Raw genomic sequence first — 27358 nt, forward strand, 5'->3', positions numbered from 1 at the left:
TACACTGGAGGAGATTGTAGCCTAACCTGCAGGTAGGTAAATGCCGTATGTGGTGTCCAATTGGTTGCAAAACCCTTTACACAAGTGGTGTCCCTTGGTGTCCAGACAATACTTGCAGCTTAGTGCGATCCACTCAGGGGTTCCTATTATTCCTGTGTCCTTTCGGGGGGGTGAGATGTTAGGATAGACGGCTCACTCGACAATGTTCCTGGTAATCCAATGTGTGCTATTGAAAAATAATCCAGGTTCTATGTGCACTGTGTGTCTAACGCGTTTCCCTGTATCCTACAGCTTCGTCAGAGGCTAAATGCTTTTAGCCCCTGACGAAGCTGTAGGATAGAGGGAAACGCATTAGCCACTCACTGCACATAGAACCCGTATAATAGCAACCCCTACACATTTCAGCATGCCCGGTCACAGTTTTGCTATTTGACCATTCTAAAACTGTTGCAAGGCATGCTGGGATGTGTGGTTCAACAACAGCTGGAGGGACACTTATTGCCCACCCCTGCTATAGAAGGACAGTAGAGATGGAAGCCTTTGAGTCTCATCTTGCTCTTATAATCAGACCCTTACCCAGCAAAGCACCTTTGTAGGTGCACTGTGAGCGTAATAGTTTTGTGTGTGTAATAGAAAGACACACACAAAAGTGCCACATGTAATAAAAACAAACATTCTCACCATTAATTTAGATCCCAGTCAAACACCATTAAAAAAATCATTATGAACATATGCTTCATCCCTGAGCTGTTTGGTCAAAATAGATACTAAAACAGCTATTTCATGATTTCGGTTACCAAGGCTACAGAAATAAGGCTTATGTAATATAACTGCAATATTATGGATGTGCAGAACTTACCTCATTAAACAAAAGTTCTCTCCGCTGCTGCTTTCTGAGATCCATCATTTTTACTGCCACCTGGCGCCCACTGTGCTTCTCCCTAGCAATGCAAACCACTCCAGTAGATCCTTCTCCTATCTTGAGATAATCCTCTAACAGCAAACGTGGATCTCCCTTATCTACCACCATCCGAAGTGCCGTCTTGAACTGCTCATGAGTTACCACCGCTGTACCCGGATTACCCAGTTGGTTTTTGCTGAAAAAGTCCTGACATAAATGAAGATTGGTGGAGCTAGTCTGGATAGGACGGCTACGAGGTGATCCTGCTGGAGAAGGTCTGCAGGGCCGGAGGGGAGATGAACGCTCTGATGGGGTCTCTGCTAGTACCCTGCTAAAGTCAGGAGATAAATGTTCAGGTGGAAGAGAGGCTGCTTTGGTCAAAACTCCCCGTGTAGATGTGGTGCGGTGCTGGAATCCCTGGGTCTAGGAGGAGACACAAGGACAATATAATCAGTGGATGTCATCTGAAACAGATTTTTATTTTAGGAATGTGTTTATTAAAAAGCAAAGTGGTATAATATGGTGAAATTGAAAGGTTACTAAATTAGTTTAAATTCGGGACTCTGGTCCTGATTCAGACATGTTCGCACGCAGCCGTCAGCAGCCAAAGTATGCAAATCCTGCGATCGCTGGCAAGAGATTAGCACGCCCAGTATGCCTTGCCATGCTTTCACGGAATGTATTTAGACGCCCACCAGCCTGTCACAAGACGTCCACTTTCCCTTCATAACACACGTCATCTCCAGGAAGTGTATTAACAATCAGTAACATCCATCGAGTAACATCGGACCCATACGCAGCACTTGTGGCTGACCATGCCCTACCGCAAGCACTGCGAGTGCTACGGAGTTCAGCCATGTGACATGTATGCCAACGATGCTTGCCAACGATTATTCACGCCCCTGAAACGGCATTCAGACACTCCTGCGTTTGCACCACCACACCTCCGTTCCCATCGACTACCCCCTGTCACCACCCACAAATGGCACTTCCTGTCACTCATGCTTGCGGAGCGTCTATGTACAGGGTGCAAAAGCTTCCCAATCGCATGGAGTGGTTTGCGCACACGCACTGCGTCTTATACACATGCACAGATTGCAAACATCGCCAGACTACGTGTGAACGCAGCCTAGCGAACGAGTCTGAATCAGGCCCTCTGTGTACTAGGGATGGACATCGGAAGCCGATGGTTAGCAACCATCGATGTTTCTGATTCGATGGAAGTACTTTTTTCATCAAATACCAGAAATTCGATGGTTGCCAGCCATCAGATGCAGCTTTCCGATACCCATCCAATGGCTGGCTATGAAGGGGAGAGCACACACCACTGCTCTGCATAGCAGAGCAGCAGAAGAATAGATGCCGTGCGCATTTAGGGGGAGTCTGGTGACAGTCTAGCATCTAGGAGAGTGCTGGGAATGCCCCCACAGTGACGTGGGTGGGGGTGCTGTGAGGCCCTGCCCAATTCCCACAGAATCCGCCCCCATTTTGGATGGAAGACTAACCATCGTGATGGTTATACTATCGAATTGTTGCAATGCGATGGCTAGTTGCCATCGCATGATTTGATGTTTTAAGCCCGGCAACCATTCAATGCTGGGCTTCCGATGTCCATCCCTACTGCATATGCGGCCGAAAAAGGGACGTAGACTCACTGGAAGTGGCACTCCCCCATTTTCACAACTCCAGCACTCCCCCATTTTCCGTGACCAGCACCCGGATATGTTGGGCTGCCCCCGGGATTTCATCGCACTGTGAACAGAAGCTACACAGAGCAGCTGTGAGGCTCCCCTCATCCACCGGGACACTGCACTCCGCGGGTGGGACAGTCCGGCTGAGAGCAGGACAGTGGGGAGGCATGCATAAATGGGCATACTGGTGTTGAGACACCTTTATCTTTGGACCACCTCTGAACTCTAAATTAAAGGGAACTTATTCTACACCTCTATTAACTGTATGCACCGGTTTGTTTTTTAACCCATATATTAGTATTACACTATTTGTGCTTTCTGTTCACTTTTTCTGCTTTGGAAATACACTACAGGCCCCAACCATCCTCCAGACCTCATTTTATTCAGGCCCCTGTATTGCAGCATGGTTTGTCCGATACAAAGTTACTTGCTCTCTTTTGCTTTGCCCCAGAGCATTTCTTCAAAGCAAGTTTGCCAATCTGTGAGTGATCAGATGTGATCTGTTAGTGCAGGAATTCACTCCTACCATGGCACACTATAAATAAAGCGTAGTGGAACTATTTAGTCAAGTATAAAAAAAGCACAGTTATTTATTTTATATTATTCAGCTTTGGAATACACAGCCTGTGATACATGTGGTGAAGCAATTGGAAGATAAGCATGGCAGCACTCTTGTGGCTCTGACCTCCAATCTCAGACACGATTACTGCAGCATTGTGCCATTGTGTTTCTACCACATAGAGCTACTGTACAGACCTTGAATTTCAGATACTTTGCCAAGACCTTATAACCATTACATGACAGAGCTACTGCTAGGCATATTGCCCATGCCTCCATTGCATACAATGTCATATTGCATATGGTTTCAATTCATACAAACAAGTAATTACATGTACATGCATTAATGCAAGCTTTGTTTGCATCACTGCTGCCTTCATACAAAATATAAATGTTGTACTGGTCCACATGTCAGCCCAATGTGGCTATAAGCATACTGCATGCTACTAGGCTGCTGAGCTATACACTGCATGTGACAGCGATCTCACCGGCTGCTGCAGGGAGATATTACTGTAATGTGTGCGGATGGCAGCTGGAAGGAATGTGGATGGGACAAATCTGTTACTAATATACTACATCATTTTCTGCTGCCAGTTAATGCTATCCAGAGACACATCACAGTATACTCACTGTGCAGTTATAGACACCTTCCTATTAAACCATGCTGTATGCTAAAGGGCTTCTCTAATATCCGCCTGATCTACAATTGTGCTGGCATAGAAAGAATATGTATATGGACTGATCCATAGTGATAAATATACCTGAGTTTTATCACTTTAGTCTTGGCAATTACAGCCCATCCAAACACTGAGCAATCTAGATACGACGGTGCATTCTCTAGGAATCACAGCCAGTTTGCCAGAAGCATCATGCTTAATTATTGTCAATTACTTTTTATTGTATTTTTGTTGTATTATACATTTGTTTTTATCATACTGATTATATAATCAAATGAAAACTGGATCATATAGATTATATATATATATATACACACACACACACACACACACATCCATGAAAGTATAAAAATAAGAAAGTCTAAATTCTTTCTTTCTGCAATCTGTGGCGCCACCTATTGTCTCTTTTTAAAACATACTGGATGCCAGTCTTTCATTAGATATAGTAATAGGTATTTGTGGGTGATTAAGCCAGGAAATTATGGGTTTATTATTCAACACTGATAACCTATTTTTCCATAATTGTCACTGCTTCCTGCTAATTATCAAAATGATTTCCGCAGAGATATTATTGATTTCATATGTGGTTCCTTTGATTTTGGAGTTTACTGCGTCCCTATAGCCTATTATGGGGACTGTGGAGTATTTCCAATTTATCATACTGCGATAACACCATCTCATATCGTTATGTATAACTAAAGGTGCATACACATGGTCAGATTTTCCTTCAGATCTGTACAATAACGATTTTAAAAATCGTTCAATCGTTCATATCTGAAGGAAAATCTGACATATCGGATATGTTTGACAGATGAACAATGGGCCTGATTCAGACCCACTCGCGAGCGGCTGTCCGCTCGCAAGTGGGTCGATGTTCTGCACTGAGCATGCGCACGACGGAGGGAGCTCCGTCGTGCGCATGCGCCAGACGCAACGAGCGAAGGTTTTTCCTTCGCTCGTAGTGTCTCTTCAAAGGGGGCGTGCTGTCGATGTTGACTGACAGCACGCCCCCTTTGGTGGGCGTGCCGGGAGCGTGCCTCCCTGACGGGGGCGTTCCCACGGGAACGCCTCCCGTCACAAGCCGGCCCACTGACATCACTAGTGATGTCAGTGGGAGTGATTTTGGCTCTGATAGAGCCAAAATCACTCCGAGCCTTGTGGCTGAAAAACTCAACCACAGGCTTTTGTACGCAGTTTCGATGGTCGCGATGGTCAAGACCATCCCGGCCATCAAACTGCACGCTCGTATAGCCTGTGGGTGGTGACCCACAGCTATACGAGCGTCCAGGAGGACGCTCCATTTTCATGGAGGGCGGCCCTCATTCAGAGCGTGCGCTCTGCTCAGAGCGTACGGCTCTGAATGAGGGCCAATGTGCGTTCCCGATGGTCAGATAACGATATCTGACATCTGATGTGTTTGCAGTCAGATTTGGACGATTCCATTCATTTTAATACAGGCAAAAATCATCCAATCGTTAAAATCGGTGGTAAATCGTTCATCTGACATATTTGACAGTGTGTATGCACCATAAGTCCCACAGACATCTGGACTGTTCTGCAATGTACTGTGAAACCTTCTCTCGTACATGCACAGAATGAAAAAAGTGGAAAACTTACTGGGCTGGCACTTACCTGTATGGAGATGAAGTCAAATGGACATGCATGGGCTCTCTGCATGCACACTAATTTACTCTAACATCTTCATACAAGAAGCCTTTTGGCAGAGCATTATGCTGCAGGTGAAGGCTATTTAAAACATTGCGAGGCTGATCTGTGAATAAATTTTCTGTATATACTGTTTTGCACCAAAAGGACTCAAAGCGCTTTACAGAATTCATAAACATAATGCAGTGGTTTAGATTTGGAGCGTGCGTCGTCAGCACATACTACTGACATATGAGGCTGATAATGACAGAAGAGGCACATACTGACAAATGAGGCTCATACTGCTGCTGTCAGATGAAGCAGATACTGACAAATGAGGCTCATACTGCTGCTGTCAGATGAAGCAGATACTGACAAATGAGGTGCATACTGACAGATGAGGCTCATACTACTGACAGATGAGGCTAATATTGACACTTGGGGCTCATACTACTGACAGATGAGGCTCATACTGCTGACAGATGAGGCTAATATTGACACTTGGGGCTCATACTGCTGACAGATGAGGCTAATATTGACACTTGGGGCTCATACTACTGATAGATGAGGCGCATACTGACAGATGAGGCTCATACTGCTGACAGATGAGGTGCATACTGACAGATGAGGCTCATACTGCTGACAGATGAGGCTCATACTGCTGACAGATGAAGCTGATACTGACAAATGAGGTACATACTGACACAGATGAGGCTAATAATGACACTTGGGGCTCATACTACTGATATATGAGGCTTGAGGCTAATAATGACACTTGGGGCACATACTACTGATATATGAGGCTTGAGGCTAATAATGACACTTGGGGCGCATACTGACAGATGAGGCACATACTACTGACATATGAGGCTGATAATGACGGATGAGGCGCATACTGATAGATGAGGAACATACTGACAGATGAGGCACATACTACTGACATATGAGGCTGATAATGACGGATGAGGCGCATACTACTGACATATGAGGCTGATAATGACATATGAGGCTGATAATGACAAATGAGGCTCATACTGACAAATGAGGCTCATACTACTGACATATGAGGCTGATAATGACAGATGAGGCTGATAATGACAAATGAGGCTCATACTGACAGATGAGGCACATACTACTGACATATGAGGCTGATAATGACAGATGAGGCTGATAATGACAAATGAGGCTCATACTGACAGATGAGGCACATACTACTGACATATGAGGCTGATAATGACAGATGAGGTGCATACTGACAAATGAGGCTCATACTGACAGATGAGGCACATACTACTGACATAGGAGGCTGATAATGACGGATGAGGCTCAAACGGCTGACAGATGAAGCCGATACTGACAGATGAGGCTGATAATGACAGATGAGGCGCATACTGACAGATGAGGAACATACTGACAGATGAGGCACATACTACTGACATATGAGGCTGATAATGACAGATGAGGCGCATACTGACAAATGAGGCTGATAATGACAGATGAGGCTCATACTGCTGACAGATGAAGCCGATACTGACAAATGAGGCGCATACTGACACAGATGAAGCTGATAATGACAGATGAGGCTAATAAATACTGCTGACAGATGAGGCTCATACTACTGACAGATGAAGCAGATACTGACAGATGAGGTTCATACTACTGACAGATGAGGCTCATACTGCTGACAGATGACGCTGATACTGACAAATGAGGCTGATAATGACAGATGAGGCTCATACTGCTGACAGATGAGGCCGATACTGACAAATGAGGCGCATACTGACACAGATGAGGCTGATAATGACAGATGAGGCGCATACTGCTGACAGATGAAGCTGATACTGACGAATGAGGTGCATACTGACAGATGAGGCTCATACTACTGACAGATGAGGTGCAAACTGACAGATGAGGTGCATACTGCTGAGAGATGAGGCGCATACTGCTGAGAGATGAGGCGCATACTGCTGAGAGATGAGGCTCATACTGCTGACAGATGAGGCGCATACTGACAGATGAGGCGCGTACTGCTGACAGATGAAACTGATACTGACAAATGAGGTGCATACTACTGACAGATGAGGCTCATACTACTGACAGATGAGGCTAATATTGACACTTGGGGCTCATACTACTGACAGATGAGGCTCATACTACTGACATAGGAGGCTGATAATGACAGATGAGGCGCATGCTGACAAATGAGGCTGATAATGACGGATCAGGCTCAAACGGCTGACAGATGAAGCCGATACTGACAAATGAGGCTGATAAATGACAGGTGAGGCTCATACTGCTGACAGATGAAGCCAATACTGACAAATGAGGTGCATACTGACACAGATGAGGCTGATAATGACAGATGAGGCTAATAAATACTGCTGACAGATGAGGCTCATACTACTGACAGATGAGCACAAATGAAAAATAAACTGCGCTCAGCTAAAAATGGTTATGACACGTAAATGATGTTTGCACATTAATTGTACGGATCAGTATCTAACAAGATGTGACACTACACATATTCTTAATCTCCGTGATATTAACATAGTTAAGCGAACAGAGAATGCAGAAAAATCCTACCACACCATACTGATATTGACCTGTTTATGCTACTGAAAATAAATAAGTAAGTTGGTACATGATTGGATATTTAATGAAAAATAAATAAAATTAAAATATATTAAAGTAGAACAAAAGAGAGACTATTGCATAAATGGAATAGTCACCATGTAAATCCAAATGATATGAAAATCAAAGTATAAATTGCACACATAAAACAGAATATGTAAAAGTTCCCAATTATCAGATTGGCGTAAATAAAGTTAAATGTTGCAGAGGAGATCAGTTGCAGAATCCGCTAGTCATAAATGGAGGAAAATCCTGGTAAGTCAATATTATGCATATGTCAAATCCCGGAAAAGATCACAAGGAGGTTTTCCTGGTAGGTGGATGAGATGGGGAAATGTGGGGAAAAATTCTAGTATGTAGAACGGGGATGGTACCCCAGATACCAAGCGAAGCGATTATAAGAATGAGGTCCTCTTTATCACACAGTATTCAAAACAAGCTAGAGAGGTGAGGCGGATTCTGAACAAGCATTGGCATATATTACTTGGGGATGACGTATTGGCCAAACACCTACCTCCAAACCCCAGACTAATCTATAAGAAGGCACCGGACCTAAGGAAGAAAATAGTACGTAATCACATTCCACCTAAGACAAACTACCATAGACGGTGCAAGTAACAACGGGTTTTATCACTGTGGTACATGCCTTGGCTGCACCAATTATGGGTACAGAACAACCGAGCCCACTATGACCTTCACATCATGCACAACAGGAAAAGAATATCCCATAAGGAGTAGGATCACATGTAACACCAAAGGGGTCATCTACCTATTAGAGTGTACCTGCAAAAAACAATACGTAGGGAGGACCCCTAGACCATTGAAAATCCGCATTAGTGAACATGTCAGAAATATTAAGAGAGGAGTGGAGGAGCATAATTTATTAAATCACTTCATAATCCATCACAAAAGTAATCCAAAATCACTTAAATTTATAGGCTTGGAACAAGTGAAATACAATTGGAGAGGTGGCGATTTTGATCACACGATTAATACTAGAGAACTAGAATGGATTTATGAACTCAAAACATTCGCCCCCCGAGGACACAATTTAGATAATGAGATCAAATCTATTATATGCAAGAACAATAAATGAGATCTCTATATAGTCTATTAACAAGAGGCATAACGATGCTAATTACGGCCCTACATGTAATAACCTCACTACAGAAAATGAAGATGGATATGTCTACATTTCCATCATACACCATCTACCACCCTGGTATTGATCATGACAATCCACTATATTTATCTAATTTTATCTTCATTTGGTATATTTTGATTTTTCTTTAAAAACATTTTATTTTCCTTTTTGTTATACATATCTTCTTGCTGTATACATTTGTATTCCATTATTTTTTATGGTCCATATTTTGTGTCAGATCAAAGCACCAAGGTCCATATTCCACACTTTTCCACTAAGATCATTGAGACCCTCCCACTGGGCTATGACCTATTACAAGAGGACCTTCCCCTATTTAAACCCAGGAGCAACGAGACCATTCACTCCTTGAAAAAGGCCTGAAAGGCAGAAACGCGTTGGAGACACTGAGACATTGAAATTTTGCTAATACCATTGGAGATTTGTTGCATAAGACTGCTGCATAAAGATCCACTAAGCCGCGGCTCGATCACCACCACGTGACCACTACCCGGAAGTAAGGGGACGGAGGAGAAGATTGTATACGCGCGCATCCCAGTCAGCGCTGCCACACGAGGAGAATTACGCGAGACTGCAAGCAAGAATCGGCCGGAGGAAGGAGCGGACAACGGCGAGATACAGGAAGGTAAGTCTCCAGTGAGGAGGGGTATATGGTAACCGGCTTCACCTAGCACAAGCCATAACATCCCTCCCCACCAACGTATTAGACACTCCGTGGGGCAATGCTGGCGAGCGCCTGGGATCAGACGTTCTACTAGCAGTTGCCAGAGGAGTGCCATGCTGTTTGAGATTAACCCCTCACTTGCCGACTAGTCCGTACTCCCTCCTCAAGAAGTCTACCCCGGCATCTCTATACCAACACCTGGACTGTACTGTTAGGTATCAGCGGGACGCAGCTGGTACCATCCCCGTTCTATATACTAGAATTTTTCCCCACATTTCCCCATCTCATTCACCTACCAGGAAAACCTCCTTGTGATCTTTTCCGGGATTTGACATATGCATAATATTGACTTACCAGGATTTTCCTCCATTTATGACTAGCGGATTCTGCAACTGATCTCCTCTGCAACATTTAACTTTATTTACGCCAATCTGATAATTGGGAACTTTTACATATTCTGTTTTATGTGTGCTATTTATACTTTGATTTTCATATCATTTGGATTTACATGGTGACTATTCCATTTATGCAATAGTCCACTTTTGTTCTACTTTAATATATTCTAATTTTATTTATTTTTCATTAAATATCCAATCATGTACCAACTTACATATTTATTTTCAGTAGCATAAACAGGTCAATATCAGTATGGTGTGGTAGAATTTTTCTGCATTCTCTGTTCGCTTAACTATTTTAATATCAGGGAGATTAAGAATATGTGTAGTGTCACATCTTGTTAGATACTGATCCGTACAATTAATGTGCAAACATCATTTACGTGTAATAACCATTTTTAGCTGAGCGCAGTTTATTTTTCATTTGTGCTTATCTGTTCAGGGATTGAGTCAGTTACCCCAAACCGCAGCTCGCTTAACTTGGATAGTCCCCAGTGTTTCAGTGCGCTAGTATTCCCTCTTTTGTTGTACTGACAGATGAGGTGCATACTGCTGACAGATGAAGCAGATACTGACCGATGAGGTGCATACTGCAGACAGATGAGGCTCATACTACTGACAGATGAGGTGCATACTGCAGACAGATGAGGCTCATACTACTGACAGATGAGGCTCATACTACTGACAGATGAGGCTTATACTGCTGACAGATGAGGCGCATACTGCTGACAGATGAGGCACATACTGCTGACAGATGAAGCTGATACTGACAGATGAGGCTTATACTGCTGACAGATGAGGCTCATACTACTGACAGATGAGGCTCATACTACTGACAGATGAGGCTTATACTGCTGACAGATGAGGCGCATACTGCTGACAGATGAGGCACATACTGCTGACAGATGAAGCTGATACTGACAGATGAGGCTCATACTACTGACAGATGAGGCTCATACTACTGACAGATGAGGCACATACTGCTGACAGATGAGGCGCATACTGCTGACAGATGAGGCGCATACTGCTGACAGATGAGGCACATACTGCTGACAGATGAAGCTGATACTGACAGATGAGGCTCATACTACTGACAGATGAGGCTCATACTACTGACAGATGAGGCAGATAATGATAGTTAAGACTCATACTACTGTACTGACAGATGAGGCGCATACTGACACAGATGAGGCCGATACTACTGACAGATTAAGCTGATACTGACAAATGAGGTACATACTGACACAGATGAGGCTGATAATGACACTTGGGGCTCATACTACTGATATATGAGGCTTGAGGCTGATAATGACAGATGAGGCGCATACTGACACAGATGAGGCTGATAATGACAGATGAGGCGCATACTGACACAGATGAGGCTGATAATGACAGATGAGGCGCATACTGACACAGATGAGGCTGATAATGACACTTGGGGCTCATACTACTGATATATGAGGCTTGAGGCTGATAATGACAGATGAGGCGCATACTGACACAGATGAGGCTGATAATGACAGATGAGGCGCATACTGACACAGATGAGGCTGATAATGACAGATGAGGCGCATACTGACAGATGAGGCTGATAATGACAGAGCGCATACTGACAGATGAGGCTGATAATGACAGAGCGCATACTGACAGATGAGGCTGATAATGACAGATAGAGCGCATACTAACAGATGAGGCCGATACTACTGACAGATGAGGCGCATACTGACACAGATGAGGCTGATAATGACAGATGAGGTGCATACTGACACAGATGAGGCTGATAATGACAGATGAGGTGCATACTGACACAGATGAGGCTGATAATGACAGATGAGGTGCATACTGACACAGATGAGGCTGATAATGACAGATGAGGTGCATACTGACACAGATGAGGCTGATAATGACAGATGAGGCGCATACTGACACAGATGAGGCTGATAATGACAGATGAGGCGCATACTGACACAGATGAGGCTGATAATGACAGATGAGGCGCATACCGACAGGTGACTTGTTTGAGGTTTTGTTTTGGCTCCATCTGGAACACAACTAGTTTGGACGTGTTGTCAGGACCTGCATGCTGTAGTATACTGTGCTAGGTAAGACAGCCCCGTTTAGTGTAAGGGGGAATCATAATGGAAAAATGGAAACTATTCAGTACAGTACCAGGCTGCAGCTACAATATCGCTGCCATTCACTGATAAGGACATAGAGAATGGGCTGGCACTCAAACTGCTTCAAACCCTGTATTCATTTAGGTCTAGGCTAAGATAGTGAATTACTTTTAATTAGCCTTGATATATAATGAATCTAATCATAGCTTACACACTTGCAAGACCCATTAACCTTTAAAAAAATTTCATAAGTAGTAATTAAGCTCCATTTAAGAAACAGTGTAATTACTGAATATGTTGATAATGACTGATCTAATAGTAATGGTAATTACATTAACCTTGATCTATGTCTGGGAATCCAGCATCAATGCTTGCAGTGTCCGGTCAAACTAGGTACATTCAGTGCCTATTTCAAGATTATGTGAATATCTGACATAAATGAAACTACAAGGCCTTGAGGTCTTATCTGTTCTCCAGAGTGTTAATTAACAACACAGCTGCACATGCCCAGAGAAATCCTTCACTGTATAAGTTGATTTATGCCTCCAAATAACAGAATTCAAACAATTCAAGGTCATGTGCTTTTACTCCTCTCAAACTAAATTGATTTTTGAGGCATCCAGAGGAGGAATACTTTGTACAAATGGAGACTCTTCAACCTGCCTCAACTGGAAAGACACAGCAGCCACCTGCCTGCCTGTCTGTACTGGTAGACGTGAGGCCCCACACAGAATGTCTTCCCTTAGGATATATCTATACAGGGCAATAACAACAGTGCATTTTTCTAGCCGTCTCTGACATGCAGGAGGTGAATCCCACAAGCGGGTTTGAAATGTCCTGTCCTGTAATGCATCAGTTTATGTTTGCACAGAATGAGAAAAGTGGGTGAAATAAAACCAACAGCAAATAACAGGCAGCAGTGTTGTCACAGTTATATAGTTTCTCAATGACACCAATCAGACACTGGGCTGCTCTTTATCGTTTATCAGCAGACTGGGAAGCGCTAAACCGGATTCAGTAATAAATGTATACAAGAAATGAAATGAAGTGGTAATAACCCTAGTTATGGATGATATCGTAAAAAGTTAATATAGGACTCTCAGAACTCTTTGTATTCTTACTGCAAATATCAGAGAGAGAGAGAGCGCACGAGAGAGAACACGAGAGAGAACGAGAGAGCGCGCGAGAGGATTAATTTAGATTTTCAGCCATGTTCTTTTCGGTTGGTGCAGTTTTGGTTCATCTAATGCAGTTAAATTTATGGTTTACAGTGGGTTCCCAATATCTATACATAGTATAGAATAATGTCCCCGGTACTGTAGGTGTCTGTCTGTACAGGCTAGTCCCCGTTCTCGGCGTACACTGGGCTTACCCAGCTCTCCGGCAGCTGCTGGGGAAGCCCACAGCCTCTCTCCCCTGCCTCTCTTGTGGCTGCAGTGCTCGGTGACACCAAAATAACAGAAGCAGCTCACACAGTGCGGCCTGCACCCCCCTAGTGACGCCAGTGGGTTTAGGTGTATGAAACATTAATGTATAACAGTAGGGAGCCGAGCAGCGACTATTTTAGTGAAGCAAGTCAATGAAAAAAAAAACGTCCGAGCGCTTTCTTGGCTTACGTTGCCTAGACCGTTAAAGATATATCACAACGATGGACTTTATTTTATACCATGTAGAGATTGATACATATTATCTGGTTTCTCCACAAAAATTGATCCACGCTTTTATTACCATTCCTGTTTCATTTATGTGAAAAATGCTTCTTTAATTTCAAACAAGTTCAATTCCTGGTAAGAGGCTGCTTTGGCATGTAATAAATAAAGCCCAGGGACAGACACTTATCTTGGCTGGAGTTGACCTAAGTGGAGACTGTTTTGCTCATGGACAACTTTAAATGGCCCTTTTGCATGTAAAAACTAAGGGGTCTATGTACAGGATGTAGTGATGAGACTGGCAGGCACGATGCCGCCAGTCTCAATACCTATATCGAAATCCTGACAAGGGAATTAAGATAGGTCGTCAAAATACAGACGCCTATCTTAATCCCGACGCCGGAGTGCTGAAGGACGCCAGTCCGAACGAGTTAAGTCCGGGGCGCCTTTAGTGTTAGCCACAGGCAGGGGGGGGTTGGGGGGGGTTAAGCACCCCCCCGTGAGGGTTAGGTTTAGGGTGCGGTAAGGGGGGTTTAGGCACCCCCCAGGGGGAGGTTAGGGTTAGGCACTAGGCAGGGAGTTTAGGCACCACTAAGTGAGGGTTGGGGGGGAGGGGCAGGGATAGGGTACTTACCTGCCCTGTCAGGATCTTCTCCCTTCGGGCTGCCGGCGTCGGGACTTCATACCCATTCACTATGTACTAAGCCTTGGAGAGAGATAAACTGGACGGAGATGAAGTACCAACCAATCAGCTCCTAACTGACTTTACAGGCTGTGTTTGAAAAATGATAGTTAGGAGCTGATTGGTTGGTACTTTATCTCCAATCACTTTATCTCTCTCCAAGGCGGAAATACGACTAATGTTGACTACAAGGCAATTTTATAAGACCATAGTTAAAAAAAAAACCTATCACTGTAAATTTAAAATGGCTCCCATGCAAAGCCGGGACGGGTCGTTAGTAAACAGAGAAAAAAAGACTAGCCTGTATCACGTTGATTTGTTTGTGCCAAAATTGGCTACATCTTATATTACAAACAAAAAAAGTACATAAACACAGTAATGGTCATTGTTCAAATTACAATGTTCAAGTTTGAAATTTACATGGAAACCACTGCAGACACCGCTTGCCTGTCTGTATGTAAATACAAAGAAGCTCACACATGTTTGAACTTCTTTACCATGCTCAAATTTAGCCGAAAATGTTTTAGCCCATTAAAATGACAGAACTTATAGCAATTGTTTTTTTTTTTTGTTTTTAGCCTCAGAGACGTTTTGACCATCATTTTTGCATATTTTAAAGTAGGAAATTACAACTTACTCAAGTGGCAGACGACATAATCACACTATGCAGTGTATGTAGAGTTGAATGCAAGTTTGCTATAATTGCTCCTCAATTACATGCTTGGAAAAAAAAGTGTGTATTTGCTGGTATGCCAAGTTACTTTTCTCTGCGGTCAGATCCCCCTCCCCCATCCATCTTCCCCATCTGTAGTCCTAGTCATCATTAGTGGGCATTTGCAAGAGCCCTGTACCAGGTGCACCTTAAAACAAGGGCAATTACGCGTGCACATTGCTCTATTTAGACACTAATTCTATCGACATAGAACTTCTCCTAATGATGATGCGCCAAGTGTAGGTGTGAGAGTTGTGTATGTCAGCACCGCACCATTGAATATTTGATAAATATAATCCCCGAAACGGGTATTTATTTGACTCAACTATTAAGTATCCCCCTGATGTATTAAGGAGGGACCGCAGCAGGTATCTCAGATACCTGCTGTGATCCCTCCATTACCGCTGGCAGCCGCCTCCCCCATAGGTTTCTATAGGGGATGCAATGCTGCCAGATTTTCCAATATCGGGAATGCGACGCATTCCCGATATTGGCCCCCTCAGCTAACACCATCTAAAGATGGCATTAGCCGCTGTAGCCTACGGGCTACCACCACATAATTAGCCGGCAGAACCCTCCCCTGGCAATTGCACCAGTCACCGGACAGCGCAGCAGCCCTGGCACTGGCTGCCAGCTCTCCGAGCACATCGCAGGGATGGGCTGCTATCGGAGCCCCTATCCTTGCATGTGCCGGATGATGCATCCGGACGATATGATCACATATTGCAATGCGATCATGGGCGGTACTGACATGCCCAGATCGCATTGCAAGTGCGATCATTAATAAATGGGGGCCACAGTGTGAAAACATACAACTTGTTGATAAACCACAGTAACTCAGCTTGTAGTGACATTCTGTTTCCTTAAAAAAAAAAAAAAAAAATCCTGTTACAATTATTTGTGTTTCTGTTACCGCGTCACTCTTCATTAGGCAAATGCAGGGGGGTTTCCAGTTGCCTCCACAGCCTACACCATGACCACAATATAAATAGTAATATATAGTAATATAATAGAATATTACTAGTGCTGAATGTTCTTCTCAGTATCACACATTAAATAATTAGCACCACCTGTGGATCTTTTATCATATACACCTGTGCACCAAGTAGGAGATCTGGAAAACATGCACTGTTAGGGGTGCACTACTATAGACCATCAATAGGAATAATAATTAATACTGTATAATAATACACTATCCAGTGCATAAGGAGACCGATATGTACTTAAATATCCAGGGCAGTGCTAGGTTCTCCTGCTGCTTCCCCCAGACTCCCGGACTTGCTCCAATGCTCTGGAAAGGTGCTCACATCTTAAATATAAACATTGAGCTCGGGCAGGATGGCCCTACTGCCACATTTAATGGCTTACTGTGATCGCTGGTCCTGTATATGCTGGAATTATGACACACAATACACTTTGTATGACGCATATTAAAGCTAGATAAGTGCTAATTATGCCCTTTTCATGGACTGACCACACTCTAAAATCAAGCATTTGGACCCCCCCCTACCTCCCTAGAAATCCTGCATTTGTCACTGCTCTTCTGGCTTAATTATGCAAACCTCTGTTTTGGCCATAAAGGTCAAAGGAGTCCATGCACTCCCGACTAAGGGGCGTGGGTTCAATTTGTGTTTAGCATTAGGGCTAAAGAAATACTAAAGTCATAGCTGATATTGGGGGTCTCATGTGGCTAGGGATGGCCATCGATCATTAGAAATGATCCATGGTTTATGGCCAATGTTGAATACTTTAACATCAATGGCAAAGTACCAATGGTATATTTTTTTCTGGATGGGACTGAGCTTAGCCCCGCCCCCTAGCACCGGCTAAGCCCCGTCCCTGTTTTTGATTGGCCCACAGACCACCGTTCCGCACCACAGCGGTGGCCATCGAGGGTGTCTAATGATCGATGGTTCACCATAGATGGTTTGTGTGTCATCGATGGTAATCACCAAAGGACACCCCTCCGATGGCCATCCCTACATGTGACTCGTCCATATATGCCGGACGGGGAGGAAGCAGATGGGTGTGGCGTATGTGCAGAAATCACATGCCGAAGGTCGCACCTCCATGGAGAGCCGCTGGGTCCTAGTGCCCGGAGGCTGCTGTGTGTGATAACAGAGGCAGCACAGAGCACGCCTCCAACACTGCACAGTGCAGCAGTGTGCTCTGGCTAGGAAAGGGCAGGGTGGCTGAGAGAGAGGTGCCCCTACCTTTATGTTGCTTTGGTAGCGGTGATCGTTATGACTTCACAGCACTGAGATCCAAGTTCAGTTCCCAGTAATGGCCCATTGGCGTGGAGTTTGTATGTTCTCCCCGTGTTTGCAGGAGTTTCCCCAGGGTGCTCCAGTTTCCTTCCACACTCATATTAGTAGTTTAATTGGCAGCTGACAACAAAATTATCCCTAGTGTATAGGTTTGTCCATGCGATAGGGAATATAGGGGGATATATAATAACGCGTTATCTTCTTGTTATCACTCGTTACGTTAAATGGTACTCTAACTAATAAGCTTCTAACTGTCATTTTTCAAACACATGACAGTTAGGAGCTGATTGGTTGGAGCACCGTTTGAGATTAGTAACAAGTAATAACATGAATATCACTCATTATTAAATATGCCCCATAGATTGTAAATTCCACTGGGTCAGTGCTGTATGTGGTGATAAATAAATAAATACAATTATTCCTTAAATAGTACTATATTGGGCAAACCATTCAATTAGAATGCACTGAGAGTAATAGTCAGATGCAGATTCACTATTCTCTATATATTCCATAATTGAAAACTAGGATTATTTTGGCCTTGCTCTGTTGCCTATTCATGCTATGACCAAATCTACACTGACCAAGCAAATGTGTAACAAATGTTGATAAAGTGGACCGTTGGTAGGTGACCAATAAGCAATGCCAAGCAGTGGCAGCCAAAGCCAATAACATTTGTTCATTAAGCAGTAAGACAAATAAGAAATTGTGTAATGAATGTATTATCTTGCATCTACATAAGCACAACACAAGGTCACACCTAGAATATGTATATTCTGGCCTGACAATTTTAATAGGCAGTATTGTAGAAAGTGCAGGAACAGCAACCAAATGCCTGTTTATGTTTAGTCAAGAATATTGGTGGTTTGGGTTGCGGTTAAATTACCGCCGCCCGGAATGCTGGCCATCAGAATCCCGATGGCGGAAGGCTGACCTAGGACTAAATATGGGCGTTGAAATGCCGACGCCTATCTTTAGCCCCACGCCGATATCCCGACACCCCAAACGAGGGAAGCCGGGGAGAGTTAGCTTGTAGCCGCGGAGGGGAGGGAGAGTTAGGTTTAGACACCCCCGGGGGAACAGGGTTAGGCACCCCCTGGGGAGGGTTAGGCTACGGGAAAGGGAGGGATAGGCACCCCTGAGGGGAGGTTAGGGATAGGCACCCCCCGGGAGGGTTAGCTTTAGGGTGCAGAAAGAGTGGGTTAGGTTTAGACACTCCCAGGGAGGACATAGGGTTAGGCACCACTGGGAAGAGGTTAGGGTTAGACACCCCTAAGGGAAAGTTAGGGGGGGGGGGGGAGAGGGTGGGGTTAGAGCACTTACCGGCCGCTGTTGGGATATCCTTCCTTCCGGCGTCGGTATGAGAACCGGCGGCTATTCAGCAGTCGGTATTTCAAACCAATTCCGGTGGTTTGCCATGCGTGACTAATAAGGACAATACAAAAAGCTCCTTCCAGTATTTATTATTATTATTAGGTTTTTACAAAAAGACAAGGGGCCAAATGTAACAGGGTGAGAGTTTAGATAATGTGAGAGTTTAGCAGTAACCTCACACACTTTTTATACTCTGCCAATGTAATAGAGTCTGAGAACAGGCAAACTCACATGTTTTTAGATTTAAGAGCTTTTTTCTTATCAGAGCATACTCGCTGGGATGTGCATGGGGTGTGGAGCAGTCAAGTAGGCAGTACAGGGACCGGCATTGTAAAATAGGGCGAGACCACATTGATGCGATTCAGCAAGAATCATGTCAACAAGCCGTCCGGACTGCTCACCTGACATGGGTCAGTCCAGAACTCTGAGATAACTTGGTCACCCTGGAGATACTATATATACACAATATGTTCTGTTATACCCCAGCTAGGGTTTGAGAAATCTATCAATAGATTGGCTGTCCATCATCATTCCACGCTATTCCCATGTAACTGGAATGTGTTTTTATACACTTTTTTTTTTTAATCATTATAGACAGGCCAGGTGGCCTGGTGGTGATTAACCCTTGCACACTCACGTGCACTGCACACAAACACTGCTGTACAGTCTTCTGAGATTGCCACAAAGAGGAGGATTATGTCATGGGAAAACCAGCATAAACAAACAACTTAGGTGCAATATTAAGAAAAACAATCATACCTTTATCTGTACTGCTGAGGCGGGGATTTCTGAACTCCTTCCATTGCTGGAGGGCACAAAACCACTCCGTAACTGTCCGTGTTTTGTAACACTCTCTGCAGACTTTGGCACAGAGCCCTCTTCTAGCAGTGTCTCATGAGATAATTGTCTTCTTTTTGTATGTGTATCCAGCTCAAAGCTATGCCCTCCACCAAAGTTCTTATGCAAGCTGCCAAGAGGTGTTTTGGTCTGAGCAACACGGTCAACTGTATCCTGAAAATCCCCCGGATCCAAAGACTTTGCTTTACAAACAGAACCATTTGGCTTAGATGGGCTATCCTCTATAGGCTTATAGTCCGGCCACATGGTCTGCCTCCTACTGGCCTTAGAGCTCCCATTACAGTTAATATACTTGTCAGAAATGTTCTGCTCTGGAATGATAAACTGTCCATTGTTTGGCCTCTCTTCGCCAAGAACCCCCAAAGATTGAGCTCTCCGTCTTGTTAAAGGGCTCCGTCCTCTCAGAGTGTTGGAACTGGTCACAGAAAGTTTCTGAATGTCAATTAGTATCCCTGATATGTATCCTTCCAATCCAATGGTGCTTCCACGAACAACAGTCTGCACAGAATATATACAACAAAACTACATTTAGACCAAATACAGCACTTTATTACTTACAAATAATGTCTTTGTTGAATATGTAAAGTATTTAACCTTGTATATGCCCTGGGCAACTCATTTGCGCTGCTCGCCACAAAGGGAATGAGAGCAAAAAATAGGAGTCATTGATCCTTAGTATGATAGTGCATGGGTGTTTATTTTTAATCAAACCGAGTGGTATCAATATAAGGACAACACTGAAAGACAGTGTTTCCCAGCCTTGGTCCTCAAGGCACACTAGCAGTCCAGGTTTTGAGGATATCATGCTTGTTTACATGTACATTGAGTACTAATTAAGGGCCTGATTCACTACTGATCGCAACTGCAATAGCGATTACACACGCAGTCTCACTGCGATAACATGCTAATCCATTGCGAGGACGCCCACTTTACTTACCACACATCCATAATGTTTAGTAAGACTGCGAAACCATCGGTACAATCGAGAACCATCGTAGCCTCACGCACCCTTGCACAAGCCCTGACCTTACTCAAAAATTGCTAAGTTCATCGCACGCTATGAGTACTCAGGCTGTGTATGGCATCGCAGTGGATAATTTATGCATGCCCCTGCAATGGCATTCAAACGCACTGGCATGCCTGTGTTTCACCAACCATCTCCCCTCACCACCCACAAACGGCACTTCCTGTCAATCACACTGCAATGGGTCTGCATTGTGCACTGCGATCACAGTCCCGATCACAGTGGCCGCATTGCGCACTGCGATGCATACACATGCTTAGTACGCAACAATTGGTGGATTGCGTGTGTAATCACAGTTGCGATCCGTATTGAATCAGTTCCTAAGTCAACTGTGCTCAAGTATGGCTATCCTTAAAACCTGGTCGTCAGTGTACCTTGATGAACGAGATTGGGAAACATTTCTGCAAGATAACAGGATGAAAGGTCTTAAAACCATTTTAAGTTTTTCGAAGTCCATTGTACCATACTTACCAGACCATATGTAACCTGCTTGAACATGTATAGAGATTAATAATTGTTTGAAAAACGATATGGCAATTCACCAGTTATAGAAAGCACCACCTATAAGAAGTGCGAGATCAGCTCGTTTTCTCCAAGCCCTGAGCAATCCCCCCGGGTGACGAATGTGAACGGGAGCCAGGGAGGCTGTTTGTCCGCATTGTTTTTCAGAGTTTGCTGTTTAAATGTGCACTTTTGTTGATACACTTCATAGTTTATCTTTATTAGTTAATATTTGTAATTAGAATACAGTATACTAAAATAATTTGAAGCCATACACGTTGTAGCATTTGAGTGAGAATAAAGACTTCATACTGTACAATGTTATTTTCAGGGATATTTGGTATAAGTTATATTTTGATCATTTGAACCACACTCACTGCATTAATGAAGCTAACATTTTGCCAAGACTGGGTAAAGTGAAATTTTGGGGTCATACATTGTTTGGTGATTGAGTATAAATATCAGTATTTTGAAAATAATTATTAGGCGTTAACTTACTTTGTTTCATTCATTATAACTCAGCAATTATATTCTTTCACAGTACTCTTTAATTTGAAAAAGCGATTTCAAAGGCAATTAAAGGAGTTTATATAGCAAACCTGGCTAATTCTGCACATCCTTCTTTTACCGATATTCCAGTGGGACACAATTTGAGGTTAGTACAAAGGGGCAATACATGCGGGCATGTATAAATAGATTGCCTACAGTGGCCCTAATCACAAATATTGCTACCCGCCGATAGGCGTACCGTATTGCTACTGTCATCGCCGGTGGAGAGATTTGCTGGGTATCTTCGGAAAAAGCTCCCCATGCAAACCATGGAGAAATCTATTTAATAAAATCTATTTAATAATGATACTTCTCTCACTAGCAGAGGATAGTCATGTAACAAAATTCTTTATTTACTGAAATAAAACATTTTTTTCTGTATGGAATGTCAGCACATTTATTCTCATTATTATTTTGTTACACAAGTGGAACTGGAAGCCTGAGTCAGTGATCCGGCAATGTGGTAAAGATTTCTCGTATCGCTGCCAGGTAGTACTGCCAGGTAGCCGAGTGACACTCAGTTGCTTCAGTGATACTTTATTAGCAGATTGTGGCAATAAAAGATTTTCTATCCTTCCGATAAGGATAATCTTTATGATTGATGCACACTAATAGTGGCTTTATTATGTGAATATGTGCCACTCACTAACAATTACAATACAGTATGTTGCTAACACGATTCCATGATGGTATTTGTTAGATGAAAGACAAGGGTAGATTTTAAATGCCCACTTAGCAGTCACACTTGCAATAAGGTATATACCAAATACATCTAGAGTGTGTAGCAGGGGTGCATTATGAGAGGAGGGGGCCCGTGTGCAGTCTCCATCCGGGCCCCTCTCCACTCTAGCCAGTGGCACAAGCAGGTAGACTCTGATGCTGTACCAGAGTCTACTGTTCATGTGCAGATCACTGGGAAACCGGGGTGGCGATCATTTTACTGGCACTGCACTTTTTCTACTGTACATGTGCAGATCGCCTGGAAAATAACCACAGTGCCATTTTCCCGGTAATTTGTGCAGCGCGGTCGCCATGGAACTTCGGAGAGGTGAGTATTACAGAGCATAGATGCAGAGTGTGCAGTGTGGGCCCTGTATTCACTATAGATAGTATAGCTCACTGATGGGGCATTTATGAGCTCATCCCAGATAATGTTTGTGTCACTGTTGATCCCCTAGTGCCTCTTGCGGAAAGGGTGATTGAGTATAGTTACTGGCCAACAGAAACAAGCTGGCAGAGTACAATTGTAATTACTCACTTTCATGGGCTTGAGCTGCACCTGAGTGATTCTGGAAGGGTCCACTACAGGTTTTGGACGTCGAAGGGTGTCCAGAACATTTTGCCATTGTGGAGGAAGGCCTACAAATCTGCCTTCTTTGGCATCAAAGGAGGTATGCACCCGGTGCTGGAAATTCAGAGGAGCAGAGATCTCGGGTCGTTTCTTTTTCTTTTTGCGAAACATGATGTGGAACTGGAGTGGAAGAAATTTGCAATGAATAAAATAATAAACAACACACCTGCTTTACATTTGGTGGATTGGTATTGCCGGAATATTGAAATACTATGCAACGTCTCACAATCACAAGTCAAACATAGAATGCCTAGAACTGAGCACCAGACACAACTAAGCACACTCCCTGGTGCTATTCCTGGCAGAACTTTTGCTCAGTTATAGGCAACTACTATGGCGGCCCAGATGTTAGCATTGGTCTGTATGTGAGCTGCTATGCGTTTTTTTTTAGTTATGAGTACATGTATCACTATTCACAAATAAGCCTGATCATCATCATCATCATCATCATCAATCCTCTCAATAATACAACCTAATCAGCCAGAAATAAAATGGTTGTATGGTTATAAACAGAGGCTCATTTTCTTATGTAACCAAGAAATTACGCTTGTGGCTAGCAAAAAACGATTTACAAAGATTGGGGTAAAAATTCAAATCCACAATCAACACAAATAAATAAAATTGTAAGTTTGTAATTTTAAAATTTTTAGGCGCTTTCAAATTAGACATCTAGTTTATCGGATACCTGGACTGAATTAACCATTTTTAAAAATTCTGTTTGTCTGCTAGTTTCACGTTGACTCAAAAACTACTGAACCCATAAGCCTTCCCTGTTGTAATTGTTATATATGAGGGTATAGGATAGGCTATGTATCATTGTGCCCGTTCTCAAGAGGGTAAGTAGTAAACAAAAAAACCTAATTGTGTGCAGGGACGCTTGGCCTCGGGCCAGGTGGTGGGAGAAGTCGCGCCCGGCGGAGATCTGTGTGCAAAAGATGTAACGGACTACGAAGAAGAAGTACGATGAAAACAAATATCCTTTTAAACTTAACTACCTTTAATATTAACTATTTCACAAGTTATACCATAAACACATTGTTTGTTTGCTTTTTAAAAAGTAACTACAATAAATATACACTTAGGGATTCCTAAGTACAACTTAGACACCTCAAATAATAATAATAAAAAAAAATGATGACAGAAGCAACTTCAACGTGGGCGAATCTACGTGGTAATAACTAGTAATAACAGATGTTTATTACTACAATCCCTGAATAAAAGCCATTTGTTATTAAAGTAAATTATGGAATTGTGTGTACAATTCTGATACAATTATGGATAATGTTATATTTATGATGCTACACTAGATCAGCACTTTGATGGTTTAGTGGGTAAACCCTTTTACATACTCATCAGTGTATATTCCCACCTACCTAATTAGACTGTTAGGACTAAGGACCTCTTACCTTTTGTATTGAAAACTCTGAACTTGCTGTTGCACCCACTTTGTTTAGTCACATATGTTGTAAGGTGCTATGTATAGAGGAATAAAATATATATATATATATACGATGCACTTTTACTATGTGGGAAGAGAGAGACACAACAGTATTGGCAACAAGTACCATGACAACTAAAATGATACACGAGAGCATACAATGTAGACATAATGCAACAAGAGCTAAGGTAACAAGCACATAAGTCTGGAACGCAGTGCAGGCATTGTTACACAGCAGACATTGCTGCTGTGCTACAGTTTGTAAGGGTAGGATTGAATCTTAGATTTTAAATTCACCCGTGACCGCATTTTACATAACTAATAACTGACGGAGTTCAAGAGGTTAAGAGTTGTGAGTGTTAATAATGATAAATAAGGGATGAGTTATAGATGAAGGCAAAGTTTCAAATGTGAGAATGATAAGTGAGGAGGTTATCCGAGGTTGACAGATAGCTATGATAACAAAGATTTGAGTAAAGTTTAAGAAGGCGATAAATGAAACCTAGATGATGAATGGAGAATGGACTGCAGAGGGAAGCAACGCAAAGGACAGTCATCAAGAGGTTACAGTTGTCCAAGTGAATCAGAATCATGATGATTTATACAGTGCAGTGACTGACTGATAAAATAATATCAGGACTCACTGTCCCAATTTCCTGTTTCTTGCAGATACTCCCATAAATGACTGCCCTTCCTTCATCTCAACTATTCAGATTTTTTTTTCTCTACAGTTTAACATTAGTCTAAAGATGATGCAAAACCAAAACATCAGCACATGGGTCCAAATACCATAGTAAATATTAACCAGGTGTCTTCTACCCAGATAATCTGAAAAACCATCAAACATCAGAAATTCAAATTAAAGCAATATTCATAAGTAAATGTGACATATTATAAATAAAAGCATGTAAAAAAAAATAAAACAAAATGATGTCCATTATAGCCACTGAAGTGTATACTGCATCAAAGCCTTGACGCGTTTCTCTGAGCGAGTCTCAGTTTCATCAGAAGGATGAAACAGAGACTCAGTCAGAGAAACGGATAAAGGTTTTGATGAACACTATAGACTCCAGTGACTATATTGGACATTGATTCCCTCACTGAACTCATTGTGCCTCAGCAGTCATTCCACTACACTACCCAGGGTTCTGTATCAATGGTGAGCTTCATTCAGAGACTAAATTAGCTGCAGCAGCTGTCTCGTTTGTCACCTAACAGGGGAATAAGGCCACAGGCATCTAGCTGGACTATACAGCATTGCCATTAACCATATGAAAAAAAACAGCTTTCATTTACAAATACTACTATAACAAGAGTGGAACTGATAGACTGTGATAAACTGACATTATTACACTTTAACTGCCATATATAAATAATACTTCATTGACAACAATCTATTGCTTTATTTACTATGGTGTTCATACAGAGATTTCTTATTAGTACACCCAGTGTTTTATTATTTTTTCCATAATCGGCAAAGCAAAAAAAAAAAAAAGTAAAACATTCAACCAGCATCCTCACAGCACTGATATTACATGATTACATTATTAGCTGGATGAGACGGGAATGAGCGTGTATGCTGTAATACCCTATATTCTTCTGTTCTAAGTGCCGGCAATCAGAAAGTTTGCAATATGATAACTGGACATTGCATACTAGAATTCCATCAATATTAATTAGAAGCAGCAACCCTAATCACAGTACACTCAATCTAATATCTGTTAGTATCTCAGCAAATGGTCAGTCTGATGAATCAGAGGGAGAAATAAAAAGTCCATGTAGCTGCTATGAATGAGAATGCAGGAGAATAAATTACAGCCGTCTAATAACCCGGATTCTATGGATCTTCATCAGCTTAATGATAGAAAATCAAATTGGAGCCCAATAAGGAGCCCTCCATATATCTGTTCCACTCATTGTCAAATCAGGTCCTTTTGTAGAGAGAGAAATCATGTGTGCCCACCCATACAAACACGCCTTAAACCTGCCTTCTTCACCCCTGACACATCATTTCAATAATTTTTGGGGGCAAAAATACATTTTGCATTTCCATCTCTGTGCAATGCTATACGGAGCAAACACTCCCCAGGCTGCTTTAGTCTTCTCACTGGCAAGTGCAATCTTTTGCACCTCCATAGATGGTGCCATTTTGGCCAGTGCAATCATACGGATTTCCCTATCATCAGACGCACTTGGTGTTTGACATCACAAAATATCACTGATGTACATGAGCCTTTTATGTCATGATTCATGTCTTGGTAGAATATATGCGTAAGCTTCTTTAGTTTACAATCTGTAATGATAATTTTATCAATAATAGAAGTCAGAGATGTGAACATGTTCCTTTTCATCCGGATGATACCTGTCTTCTCTTGAACTTAGCACTGACTGTGGCAGAATTAACCTGGACTTAGGTAAAATATGTAGCTGACATTACCTAACGGTTGCAGAGCTGCTGCTCACCCAGTAACATCCGCCACCCGAAGAGACTGCATCACAGTTGCAGTGACTTCAAA

General features: G+C 42.7%; 1 protein-coding gene across 6 annotated transcripts in view; it reads right to left on the minus strand.

Annotated features, from left to right (window-relative positions):
- The window catches only part of PAK6 (p21 (RAC1) activated kinase 6), a 167452-nt gene that overhangs the window by 17724 nt on the left and 122370 nt on the right, over positions 1-27358 (minus strand). For 5 of the 6 annotated variants that reach the window (XM_088460791.1, XM_088460787.1, XM_088460789.1 and 2 more), the window contains 3 exons: positions 23312-23524; positions 19881-20477; positions 860-1324 (listed from right to left, as the gene is read on the minus strand). In XM_088460791.1, coding sequence (XP_088316917.1) covers positions 860-1324; positions 19881-20477; positions 23312-23515 — 1266 coding nt within the window. In that variant the 5' untranslated portion in view covers positions 23516-23524. Of the gene's footprint in view, positions 1-859; positions 1325-19880; positions 20478-23311; positions 23525-24810; positions 24878-27358 lie in introns of all 6 variants that reach the window. The other variant, XM_088460792.1, reaches the window with a different exon arrangement.

The sequence above is a fragment of the Taudactylus pleione genome, unplaced genomic scaffold, assembly GCF_031769625.1.
Source record: "Taudactylus pleione unplaced genomic scaffold, aTauple2 ptg000985l, whole genome shotgun sequence".
Taxonomy (NCBI): domain Eukaryota; kingdom Metazoa; phylum Chordata; class Amphibia; order Anura; family Myobatrachidae; genus Taudactylus; species Taudactylus pleione.